At 46.9% G+C, this 12,787-nt stretch overlaps 2 protein-coding genes across 4 annotated transcripts in view; one reads left to right on the top strand and one right to left on the bottom strand.

Moving 5' to 3' along the window:
* Window positions 1-9,960, top strand: part of trpm7 (transient receptor potential cation channel, subfamily M, member 7) — a 65,772-nt gene extending 55,812 nt beyond the window's left edge. For both annotated transcript variants that reach the window (XM_081372255.1, XM_081372254.1), the window contains exons 33-40: window positions 1,379-1,423; window positions 1,626-1,691; window positions 2,821-3,104; window positions 3,932-4,014; window positions 5,051-5,256; window positions 8,380-8,431; window positions 8,538-8,644; window positions 9,041-9,960. In XM_081372255.1, coding sequence (XP_081228381.1) covers window positions 1,379-1,423; window positions 1,626-1,691; window positions 2,821-3,104; window positions 3,932-4,014; window positions 5,051-5,256; window positions 8,380-8,431; window positions 8,538-8,644; window positions 9,041-9,168 — 971 coding nt within the window. In that variant the 3' untranslated portion in view covers window positions 9,169-9,960. The remainder of the gene's footprint in view (window positions 1-1,378; window positions 1,424-1,625; window positions 1,692-2,820; window positions 3,105-3,931; window positions 4,015-5,050; window positions 5,257-8,379; window positions 8,432-8,537; window positions 8,645-9,040) is intronic.
* A 1,731-nt stretch (window positions 9,961-11,691) lies between these two features.
* usp8 (ubiquitin specific peptidase 8) overlaps window positions 11,692-12,787 on the bottom strand; it is a 20,218-nt gene continuing 19,122 nt past the window's right edge. For both annotated transcript variants that reach the window (XM_081372648.1, XM_081372647.1), the window contains exons 18-19: window positions 12,648-12,780; window positions 11,692-12,560 (exon numbers count right to left, since the gene is read on the bottom strand). In XM_081372648.1, coding sequence (XP_081228774.1) covers window positions 12,402-12,560; window positions 12,648-12,780 — 292 coding nt within the window. In that variant the 3' untranslated portion in view covers window positions 11,692-12,401. The remainder of the gene's footprint in view (window positions 12,561-12,647; window positions 12,781-12,787) is intronic.

The following is a 12,787-nucleotide window of genomic DNA, read 5'->3' as shown; positions in this document are numbered from 1 at the left end:
AAATAGCGCAATGACGTAGAAATAGCGCAATGACGTAGAAATAGCGTGATGACGTAGAAATAGCGTAATGACGTAGAAATAGCGCAATGACGTAGAAATAGCGTGATGACGTAGAAATAGCGTAATGACGTAGAAATAGCGTGATGACGTAGAAATAGCGTGATGACGTAGAAATAGCGTGATGACGTAGAAATAGCGTGATGACGTAGAAATAGCGTAATGACATAGAAATAGCGTAATGACGTAGAAATAGCGTAATGACGTTGAAGTAGCGCAATGACGTAGAAATAGCGCAATGACGTAGAAATAGCGCAATGACGTAGAAATAGCGCGATGACGTAGAAATAGCGTAATGACGTAGAAATAGCGCAATGACGTAGAAATAGCGTGATGACGTAGAAATAGCGTAATGACATAGAAATAGCGTAATGACGTAGAAATAGCGTAATGACGTTGAAGTAGCGCAATGACGTAGAAATAGCGCAATGACGTAGAAATAGCGCAATGACGTAGAAATAGCGTGATGACGTAGAAATAGCGTAATGACGTAGAAATAGCGCAATGACGTAGAAATAGCGTGATGACGTAGAAATAGCGTAATGACGTAGAAATAGCGTGATGACGTAGAAATAGCGTGATGACGTAGAAATAGCGTGATGACGTAGAAATAGCGTGATGACGTAGAAATAGCGTAATGACATAGAAATAGCGTAATGACGTAGAAATAGCGTAATGACGTTGAAGTAGCGCAATGACGTAGAAATAGCGCGATGACGTAGAAATAGCGTAATGACGTAGAAATAGCGCAATGACGTAGAAATAGCGTGATGACGTAGAAATAGCGTAATGACGTAGAAATAGCGTGATGACGTAGAAATAGCGTGATGACGTAGAAATAGCGTAATGACGTAGAAATAGCGTGATGACGTAGAAATAGCGTAATGACATAGAAATAGCGTAATGACGTTGAAGTAGCGTAATGACGTAGAAATAGCGCAATGACGTAGAAATAGGGTAATGACGTAGAAATAGCGCAATGACGTAGAAATAGGGTAATGACGTAGAAATAGCGTAATGACGTTGAAGTAGCGTAATGACGTAGAAATAGCGCAATGACGTTAAAGTAGCGTAATGACGTAACACACACATAAACCAGATCTCATGTTTAGCGTTCATGCTAACACTACGCTCAGATTCATCAATCGGGATGAATTCAGTCCAATTAAAAAACAAAAGTTGTGCATGTAAGCGTAGTCAGTGATTCACACACAGACACAGAACTGCGCCTGATAGGATCGGGACCGTGATGATGTCATGGTGTGTGTGTGTGTGTGTGTGTGTTGTAATGCTAACTCTCTGCTCTGTGTGTTTGGAGCAGCGATCGGGTCCCCGTTCAAGCCCATGGAGAGTTATCAGTACTCAGGTCAGTCTCTGTCCATGTCCTGACAGCATAAACGTGTCCTGATTTAAACCCGACCCACAATGCCTCACTCAAACACATACACTGTAATGAGAGCCTCTAGACGTGTCATTAACTGGCTGAGACATGGTGGTTTGGGTTTGAAGCTGTGTGTGACGTGTTCTGACATCAGCCCTGTGTGTGTGTGTGTGTGTGTGTGTGTTAGCGGTGGAGCGTAATAACCTGATGCGGTTGTCCCAGAGTATTCCATTCACCCCAGTCCCCCCTCGAGGTAAGACACACTCCTGCCCTTCTGTCCCATCATGCTTTGCTGTTTATTTCATGTAGTTCTGGGCGGTGTTTGTTAGGGCTGTCAAATAACAATTAGAATTTTGAATATTCGTATAATTTTTTTTTAAACCTGCACATTCGAATACAGAAACTGTGCATTCGAATTTTTGGTGTGTCGAGGCGCGCGAGACATGTTAGCTTCTGTTAGCTTATCCAGTATACAGCGCTGGATCGCGTTGCTAATGGGAAAAATGGCGGGAAAAGGTTCTTCCTGCTGACGAAAACCCTGACGAGTGTGAGAGAGTGTGTGTGTGAGAGTGAGAGTATGTGTGTGTGTGTGTGTGTGTGTGTGAGTGAGAGTGTGTGTGTGTGTGCGTGTGTGCGTGTGAGTGTGTGTGTGAGAGTGAGAGTGAGAGTGTGAGTGTGTGTGTGTGAGAGTGAGAGTGTGTGTGTGTGAGAGTGTGAGTGAGTGAGTGTGTGTGTGTTTGTGAGAGTGTGTGTGTGTGAGAGTGTGAGTGAGTGAGAGTGAGTGTGAGGGAGAGTGTGTGTGTGAGAGTGAGTGTGTGTGTGTGTGTGTGTGTATGTGAGTGAGAGTGTGTGTGAGTGAGTGCGAGTGTGTGTGTGTGTGTGTGTGTGTGACAGCGCTCAGCACTCGGGTCTGGTGTGTGTGATGATCTATCTGTAGATGTAGAGAGTAGAAGTGTGTTTCTGAATGTGTCTGCTGTTGTGTGTTCGTGTAGTTCATGACGCTGTGTGTTGAAGTGTGTTTTCTCTGATGCACAAACACAGTTTCATGCGCTACTGTAACCTCATTTTCCTTGCGCGCACATTAAGGAAATTGTTTTAAGAACAATTATTTCAAAAGTAAATGCAGTTTAAAAAGTGAATGTCAGTTCAATAAAAGACGCGACGCCTGCTGTGGTTTATATGGCGCCCTCTTGTGGACACAGGAGACACTACAGCTCTGCTTCCTCCGCATCAAGAATTCGCATAATATTAGAATTTTGCTAATATTTAAGAAAGAAATTCGAATTTAGCTTTTCAGCCATTTTGACAGCCCTAGTGTGTGTTCACACCGGCCAGCCCTGCGCTGCATCACTGTGTGTGTGTGATGTGTGTGTGTGGTGCAGGAGAGCCCGTGACCGTGTACCGTCTGGAGGAGAGCTCTCCTAACAGCATCAACAACAGCATGTCGTCGTGGGCTCAGCGCGGGCTCTGCGCGAAGATCGAGTTCCTCAGTAAGGAGGAGATGGGCGGAGGCCTGCGGCGCGCGCTGAAGGTGCTGTGCACCTGGTCGGAGTACGACATCCTCAAGCCCGGACACCTGTACATCGTCAAGTCCTTCCTGCCCGAGGTCGTCAACACCTGGCAAACCATTTACAAGGAGGAAACAGTCCTACACCTCTGTCTCAGGGTACGAACACACACACAGAACACAGGTGTTCATCACACACACACACACACACACACACAGAACACAGAGATTCCGATTGGGACACTTTGAGCTGATCATGTTTTGCTGAAGTGTGTTGTCTTTAATTGCTAATGCTCTTTTCACACACAGACTGAACACAATGAAGCATTGCTTGGTGATTGGTTGAGCTAAACTGGTATTATCTAATTGTGTAGTTAAATTTAACAGCTGACAGATATTCAACATAATTCATGTGTGAGACAGTCTAACAGAAGGACGGACAAAACCAGTCAAACATCAACTGAGTTCTGCTCATATTTCATTACCATTCTCTAAACTATAGCGAATAAACTGATCATGTGAGAGATGTTGGTGTCTGAATAATGTGTGTTTGACTGAGTTTGAGAGTGTAAAGGCCCGTTCACAACAAAAACGTTCCTGGTCTATTGATCACATGATTAAATGTTATTGTCACAAACAATGGCAGTAAATTATTCATAAATCATTGATTCTATTATATTTAAATGTTGCTTTCTATTAAAGTACTTATGTTCATTCAGAAAGTCTCCCATGTTTGTGGACTTGCGCGCACACACACACACACACACACCCCAGTCATGTGACTATCACTAACACTCACAGCATTTGAATGGAATATAATTTCCATCTTCGTATTTTTATATCAATATTGTTAAATATGATCCTATTCAGATGATTGTGATGAACGAGTTAGCTAACCTCCCCCTAACTGACTACATGTAAACACCAGCACTGAACGTGTGTGTGTGTGTGTGTGTGTGTGTGTGTGTGTGTGTGTTTCTGAACAGGAAATTCAGCAGCAGAGAGCGGCTCAGAAACTCACGTTTGCCTTCAATCAGATCCGACCCAAAACAATCCCATACTCACCCAGGTACTGCACACACACACACACACTCACTCCCCCAGGTACTGTTCTCACACACACACACTCACACACACACACTCACACTCACCCAGACATGCTGAACATTTGTCTCCAAACACACACACAGATGCCAGTGTGTGTTAGTGTGTGTGTGTTGTGCCTGATGCCAGTGTGTGTTCCAGTGTGTGTTGTAGTGTGTGTGTGTGTGTGTGTGTGTGTTGTGCTGTGCCTGATGCCAGTGTGTGTTGTAGTGTGTGTGTGTGTGTGTGTGTGTGTTGTGCCTGATGCCAGTGTGTGTTGTAGTGTGTGTGTGTGTGTGTGTGTGTGTGTTGTGCCTGATGCCAGTGTGTGTTGTAGTGTGTGTGTGTTTGTTGTGCCTGATGCCAGTGTGTGTTGTAGTGTGTGTGTGTGTGTGTGTGTGTGTGTGTGTTGTGCCTGATGCCAGTGTGTGTGTGTGTGTGTGTGTGTGTTGTGCCTGATGCCAGTGTGTGTGTGTGTGTTTGTTGTGCCTGATGCCAGTGTGTGTGTGTGTGTTTGTTGTGCCTGATGCCTGTGTGTGTGTGTGTTGTGCCTGATGCCAGTGTGTGTGTGTGTGTGTGTGTGTGTGTGTGTGTTGTGCCTGATGCCAGTGTGTGTGTGTGTGTTTGTTGTGCCTGATGCCAGTGTGTGTGTGTGTGTTTGTTGTGCCTGATGCCAGTGTGTGTGTGTGTGTTTGTTGTGCCTGATGCCAGTGTGTGTTGTAGTGTGTGTGTGTGTGTGTGTGTGTGTGTGTGTGTGTGTGTTGTGCCTGATGCCAGTGTGTGTGTGTTGTGCCTGATGCCAGTGTGTGTTGTGCCTGATGCCAGTGTGTGTGTGTGTGTGTGTGTGTGTGTGTGTGTGTGTGTGTGTGTGTGTGTGTGTTGTGCCTGATGCCAGTGTGTGTTGTGCCTGATGCCAGTGTGTGTGTGTGTGTGTGTGTGTGTGTGTGTGTGTGTGTGTGTGTGTTGTGCCTGATGCCAGTGTGTGTTGTGCCTGATGCCAGTGTGTGTGTGTGTGTGTGCAGGTTCCTGGAGGTGTTCCTGCTGTACTGTCACTCTGCCGGTCAGTGGTTCGCCATCGAGGAATGTATAACTGGAGATTTTCGCAAGTTTAACAACAACAACGGGGATGAGATCGTCCCGACGAACCTCCTGGAAGAAACCATGCTGGCCTTCAGCCACTGGACGTACGAGTACACACGCGGAGAGCTGCTCGTGCTCGACCTGCAGGGTGTGTGTTCAGGGCCCAACCTTCTCAGACGCCTTACGACTCCATCACAGCATTCTGACGTGATCATTTGTCCAAGTGCCCTCTTGTGCTCTCTGCCCTCTGGTGCTCTCTGGTGCTCTCTGGTGCCCTCTGGTGCTCTCTGGTGCTCTCTGGTGCCCTCTGGTGCTCTCTGGTGCCCTCTGGTGCTCTCTGGTGCTCTCTGGTGCCCTCTGGTGCTCTCTGGTGCTCTCTGGTGCTCTCTGCCCTCTGGTGCTCTCTGGTGCTCTCTGCCCTCTGGTGCTCTCTGGTGCCCTCTGGTGCTCTCTGGTGCTCTCTGCCCTCTGGTGCTCTCTGGTGCCCTCTGGTGCTCTCTGGTGCCCTCTGGTGCTCTCTGGTGCTCTCTGGTGCCCTCTGGTGCTCTCTGGTGCTCTCTGGTGCTCTCTGGTGCCCTCTGGTGCTCTCTGGTGCTCTCTGCCCTCTGGTGCTCTCTGGTGCTCTCTGGTGCCCTCTGCCCTCTGGTGCTCTCTGCCCTCTGGTGCTCTCTGCCCTCTGGTGCTCTCTGGTGCTCTCTGGTGCCCTCTGGTGCTCTCTGCCCTCTGGTGCTCTCTGGTGCTCTCTGCCCTCTGGTGCCCTCTGGTGCTCTCTGGTGCTCTCTGCCCTCTGGTGCTCTCTGGTGCTCTCTGGTGCCCTCTGCCCTCTGGTGCTCTCTGCCCTCTGGTGCTCTCTGCCCTCTGGTGCTCTCTGGTGCTCTCTGCCCTCTGGTGCCCTCTGGTGCTCTCTGGTGCTCTCTGGTGCTCTCTGGTGCTCTCTGCCCTCTGGTGCTCTCTGGTGCCCTCTGGTGCTCTCTGCCCTCTGGTGCCCTCTGGTGCTCTCTGGTGCTCTCTGCCCTCTGGTGCTCTCTGGTGCTCTCTGGTGCCCTCTGCCCTCTGGTGCTCTCTGCCCTCTGGTGCTCTCTGCCCTCTGGTGCTCTCTGGTGCTCTCTGCCCTCTGGTGCTCTCTGCCCTCTGGTGCTCTCTGGTGCTCTCTGGTGCTCTCTGGTGCCCTCTGGTGCTCTCTGGTGCCCTCTGGTGCTCTCTGCCCTCTGGTGCTCTCTGGTGCCCTCTGGTGCTCTCTGCCCTCTGGTGCCCTCTGGTGCTCTCTGGTGCTCTCTGGTGCCCTCTGCCCTCTGGTGCTCTCTGGTGCCCTCTGCCCACTGGTGCTCTCTGGTGCCCTCTGCCCTCTGGTGCCCTCTGCTGCCCTCTGGTGCTCTCTGGTGCTCTCTGGTGCCCTCTGGTGCTCTCTGGTGCCCTCTGGTGCTCTCTGCCCTCTGGTGCTCTCTGGTGCCCTCTGGTGCTCTCTGGTGCCCTCTGGTGCTCTCTGGTGCCCTCTGGTGCTCTCTGGTGCCCTCTGGTGCTCTCTGCCCTCTGGTGCTCTCTGGTGCCCTCTGGTGCTCTCTGGTGCCCTCTGGTGCTCTCTGCCCTCTGGTGCTCTCTGGTGCTCTCTGGTGCTCTCTGGTGCCCTCTGGTGCTCTCTGCCCTCTGGTGCTCTCTGGTGCTCTCTGGTGCCCTCTGGTGCTCTCTGGTGCTCTCTGCCCTCTGGTGCTCTCTGGTGCCCTCTGGTGCTCTCTGGTGCTCTCTGGTGCCCTCTGGTGCTCTCTGGTGCCCTCTGGTGCCCTCTGCTGCCCTCTGGTGCTCTCTGGTGCTCTCTGGTGCTCTCTGGTGCCCTCTGGTGCCCTCTGCTGCCCTCTGGTGCTCTCTGGTGCTCTCTGGTGCCCTCTGGTGCTCTCTGGTGCCCTCTGGTGCTCTCTGCCCTCTGGTGCTCTCTGGTGCTCTCTGGTGCCCTCTGGTGCTCTCTGGTGCTCTCTGGTGCCCTCTGGTGCTCTCTGCCCTCTGGTGCTCTCTGGTGCCCTCTGGTGCTCTCTGCCCTCTGGTGCTCTCTGCCCTCTGGTGCTCTCTGGTGCCCTCTGGTGCTCTCTGGTGCTCTCTGGTGCTCTCTGGTGCTCTCTGCCCTCTGGTGCTCTCTGGTGCCCTCTGGTGCTCTCTGGTGCTCTCTGCCCTCTGGTGCCCTCTGGTGCTCTCTGGTGCCCTCTGGTGCTCTCTGCCCTCTGGTGCTCTCTGGTGCCCTCTGGTGCTCTCTGGTGCCCTCTGGTGCTCTCTGGTGCCCTCTGGTGCTCTCTGCCCTCTGGTGCTCTCTGGTGCCCTCTGCCCTCTGGTGCTCTCTGGTGCCCTCTGCCCTCTGGTGCTCTCTGGTGCCCTCTGGTGCTCTCTGGTGCCCTCTGCCCTCTGGTGCTCTCTGGTGCCCTCTGGTGCTCTCTGGTGCCCTCTGGTGCTCTCTGGTGCCCTCTGGTGCCCTCTGCCCTCTGGTGCTCTCTGGTGCCCTCTGGTGCTCTCTGGTGCCCTCTGGTGCTCTCTGGTGGCACCAAATAATGTACATGTAATTGTACATTTTTATTTTTAACATTTTTTACTTCATCGGAACGGTATGAAACTTGGTAAAGGTTTTGGCACTTGCTGTGTGAACACATAAAAGATCATGGACATGATTAGAAAAGGTGTAATGGTCCTGAAACACATTGAGCTCCTCCTGATCAATAATGAGCGCATTGGGAATGATTGAGACGAGTTTCCTCTAGTGGAAGCGTTTGGTACTGCAGCCGAACACACTCGCACTGAAGATCATTTACTGAGATATCAGGCTCACATTTGGAGCACAACTCGTTTAGATTTATGGCTTTGATTTTCTTGCAGTTTTAGAGTAAAACGTGATTTTGAAAATATATATTTTTCATATAAAAATTATAGTACTTTTGTGCATTTTTCATAACAATACACGTAATATTCTGTTACTTTTTTTAAACTTTTTTCCACTTCAGCAATAACCTGCCAAGTGCCGTCTTTGAAAAGAGATCTAAAGCATTCAAGATTTACCACAATATAATTTAGTATACATTTTTTTAAAATAAAATAAAAAATAAAAAAAACATTATCAAACTAAAACATAGTACATTCATTTCTTTGACAAAATAAATAAATAGTTCATTTTTGTCTGGCACGTGAAGAGCACCAGAGGTTAGGCAGCAGGAGGCGCTTGGTGTTTCTGTTAAGACGCGTGGAACGGCGTGTTCTGCCTCAGAGTGTGTGTGTGTAAACTGCTCTCTCTCTGCAGGAGTGGGCGAGATACTGACAGATCCGTCCGTCATCAAGAGCGGAGAGAAAGGGTCAGTTTTCCAACAACAGAGAAGCACAAATAAAGCTTATTTTAAGATATTAAAACTTATGATACAATAGTTTATTAATTCACTTTTTTGTATTTGAACACATCAGGTCTTACGACATGATCTTTGGCCCGGCGAACCTCGGAGACGACGCCATTCGAAACTTCCGCGCCAAACATCACTGTAACTCGTGCTGCCGAAAACTCAAACTTCCAGGTGAGAATAATGCTGGATTAGGTCTGATTTTTTGGGGATATCCATAACTCTACAGTTTTTCAGTTTTTCCCCCTATCTGATGAACAATAAAACATTGACAGCCAATCAGAATCCATCTGGCTTTAAAGAGCATTTAAATTGGCAGAGGGCAAAACTGCAGCCGCTTATAATGAACTGTTCTGGGTGTCGGACACTCTTGTGGACACAGGAGACAATACAAAACTTGTTTCCTCTAACATTAAGTATTGCCTTTAGAATTTGAATATAATTTTAAAGAAATTCAAATTTAGCTTTTCAGCCATTTTGACAGCCCTAGTGTGAACGGCACTTTATTCTGATCTGCTGTTTTAAAGGAGGTTTGTGTGTGTGTGTGTGTGTGTGTGTGTGTGTTGTCAGACCTGAAGCGCAACGACTACACCCCAGATAAGCTGACGCTGCACGACTCCTCCGAGGGCCCGTCCCACTCGCCGCCTGCAGGGGGCGCCGCTAAAGACCCGCGCCCGTCGATGCGCTTAATGCTGTGAGCCGCGCACGACTCGCCCGACGGAAACGGTCCCGAGTAGCGCATGATAAAGAAACTAAGACACAATGCGTGTTGTGTGTGTGTGTGTGTGGCGGACACGAGCGTTACGTTTAATGACGTTACGTTGAGAATGTCTCCTGAACAAAAGAACAGATGCAACTTGGAGATGTTTTAACTCGTCAGTTTATCCTGTATGATTATAACAGGATTGTCATCTTTTAAAAGTATTTTTTAAGATTTTTATGTCTATGAAATTATAAAGTGGATAATAACTGGTACAATATCACTGTATAGAGTTAAATATTTATTCTAAACTACAAGTTGCCTTGTATAATATAAAAGCAATTTTCATGTGATGTCCGTCACTTTTTGGAAAGAACACTTGCTTATTATTATATACTATTATCAGATTTTGTACAGAGCTGTATGCCAACAGAATGTTTTTATGTACAGAGAACCACACTGTATGAATGCATTTATGTTTCAGACTTCATCTATGTTTGAATCTCGTGTAGATTAAGGGCAGATTGCAATGCAAACGACAGCGCAGTGTGTGTGATTTCACTGCGCTGACCACTGAAACCAGTCCACACAATCAAGGCTCGCGTTTATATGTTACAGCGGTACTTTAGTCATGTACGGTATCGTGTGAGGGTGTTGATCTAGTGTATCTCATAGATACATCTATCTGGCACGATTCTGTCGGCTGAAACATGAAGATATTTGATGCTGGGGATGTTAATGGATCTGTAAACATTTTTTACTGTATATTTAATAAAACACTGAAAAATCATCTAATGGTCATTTGTGTCTATTTCCTCTTAGTTTTGGTGTGATTATTCTGTGTGTGTGTTTAAAAGCTCCAAGAACAGCAACACTTAATCGTTATAGTACTTATATGGCCCCTGGTGTGAACTAACTTTTAAAGCCCTTTCAGGCCGAGAACGATAAAGACAGGCTAGTTCTAAAAATAATTTTGGCTTTAATGAGATTTTCCTCAGTTAATAGGCAAGAATAAACCCGGTGGTTCCTGTTCTTTCCGACAACAAAGCACTTGAATGAGACTTCAGAAGTGGGAAGTAGGACATTTCGACAGCACGTGATGGCAACACTAGAGCTTAATTAGCTGGTTCAGGTGTTTAATTACTAAATGACTGGCAGTGCTGATGGAAAACACACAATTGTTCCAACAGAATTAAAAGAAAGTCAAACAGGTGCGCGCGAATAGTTCCGTATGTATCCATAGCAACCGTAGACGTCGCGAGCGCTGTCCGTTGATCAGAGACCGTAAGTTACACAGAAAAGATTAGAGCTGTCGTTATTTATTTATTTTAGTGCGTTGTTTAAAAGGACTTTGTGTGAACCGACGATTAGCCAAGGTCCGCTTCGTCGTGAGACCTCAACAGAACTCACACAGAATCCCGTTTTGAAAGTCGTTGTGTTGTAAACCGCACCAGACATCCCGCGTTAACATCGTTGTCATTACTTATTACTGTTATTTTTTATTTATTTTGTTAAGTATAAGTTGCTCACCTCAGAGAAAATCCCGTCAGAAGAATCGGTGTTCCTGCCATTTTACCTCAAGGAATCACGCGATCGATCATCTTCAACGGACAAAATCCAGTCACGTGAGTGTCAGATTTTGAAATTTAGTATTTATTGTAAATAATGGGGATATTATTCAATAATTCCATGAATCAGATGAACATTTCAGATATTAGCTTTTTACTCAAACCTATAGAGTAATTGTGTAAAAGCATCTCATTTGATTTCAGATGACTTTTTTTAAAAATTTAAAATGGGGCAATTAAATATGTAAACCTTTCAGATGAGTCAGTCTTTTACTGGGATTTATGGTAAAAACTATTTTAAATGAAATACTTTACTTAGTATTTTGACATTAATGACACTAAAAATATGTAGGCTATAAATAATTCTACAGATGTGATGGTGGATGAGTGTGGAAGTCATGTGACAAGATCAGATGCATTAGCATAACTGTTTAAGAAATGTGGGCTAATATTTATAGAATGCATATAAAACTTTCACATCGGCTTGTCCAATCAGATCATCAGTTTTATCAATCCTGTTCGACACATGACAGAAAACCAGTGTTAGAACTGAGGGAGTCCGAAGCCTCCCATAACACCCTGGCTTTCATTAAAACTAGAATTCTAGAAATAAAATATACAATAATAAAACTTTTTTCAATCAAATTGTTGCACAGCCGCTCCCAATTTTATAAGAAGCTACTCTAAATTAGATTTTTCTGAAGGACTGGCTGAAGAATCCTCATTTTCACCTCACAATAATTGTAAGATATGCATTTTCTTTGTTTTATGATTGTTTAACTGATACTGAATAAGCGTTTATCTAAGAACCGAATCACTAGATTATTATAATCTTGATCTGCGAGTCTTTATCTTAAACCAACAATCCCGCTGAGATACAGTCATATTACACACATACACACACACACACACACACACACAGTCAGTGTTAGACAGAAGACTCAAAGCACACGTGTGTTTATGTCTTTATTTATGCATGTATAATGTTTATAAGCTAATACATGGATTTAAAGAATGCACTTAATATGATAAGAAACCAGGTGAGAGATTGACTCGGTCCATCAGAATCTCGAGAGCCGTTTCCATCATGTGACGTGTGTGTGTGTCGCATCACTACACACTGGATCCAGAGCAGTATTAGTACAGAGATGATACACATGTAGTGCGTCACTGATCGGGTTTGATGAATGAGGGTTATTGCACTGATTAGCGGATCACTAGCCTATAGCACAGGGCCGACGCGTAGGAAGATTTCCACTGTAGTTTAGTGATGATTTAATGTTAAACAGGAGCGAGTCGGGATCGGCTTCTCCCGGATCTGGCAGCACCAGGACTGCAGGATTTGGTCACCGTATTAATAAATTAAACGCGTCTCTAAGCGGCGGATGCACGTCTAATGAGCGGTTTGGATTATAGTGCGCGTATACTGACGGCTAATCTCACACAGGTCCGTCTAAATCACGTCACGTGACATCAGGCCGACGCTCCGAATGCGCTGGGATTCCTGTTACAATCCTACAGGATTACTGTATCGCCCAGAGAGACAGAAAGAGAGAAAGAGAGAGAGAGACGCGATCCATCAGCAGAGGTGTCGATAAGTGTCAGCTCCGCCCACAGTGTGTCAATCACCCGGTCGCCACGGTGACGAGCTGTCGCTGTCCCATCACAGGGAGGAGTAGAAGAAGATGTACGCGGCGGCCGAGCGAACGTTGGCGGCCGAGATCTCGGAAACCTCGTGATCGTCGAACTTGAACCAGCGCTGCTTGAGCGGGTTCTTGCAGTACGCCGTGTAATGGCCGCCGTCCATCCCGCCGTAGTGATTCTGCGGAGGAGAACACACGTTACAGTGTCCGTTCGTGTGTGTGTGTGTGTGTGTGTGTGTGTGTGTGTGGCGAGGTCGGGTACTCACAGATACGCCGTACAGGTTGTACTTCTTCAGGTTGTGTTTGGGCCCGATGACGTACTGCGACAGGTCCAGATTATCCAGTGGGAAATCCACCAGCGTCTGCAGCTTCTCACGCCAGCGGCCGTCGTACTTAAATCTGGCGC

The sequence above is a fragment of the Scardinius erythrophthalmus genome, assembly GCF_964197995.2.
Source record: "Scardinius erythrophthalmus genome assembly, chromosome: 8".
In the NCBI taxonomy this organism is placed as follows: domain Eukaryota; kingdom Metazoa; phylum Chordata; class Actinopteri; order Cypriniformes; family Leuciscidae; genus Scardinius; species Scardinius erythrophthalmus.
This window is presented reverse-complemented; position numbering and strand designations above follow the sequence as displayed.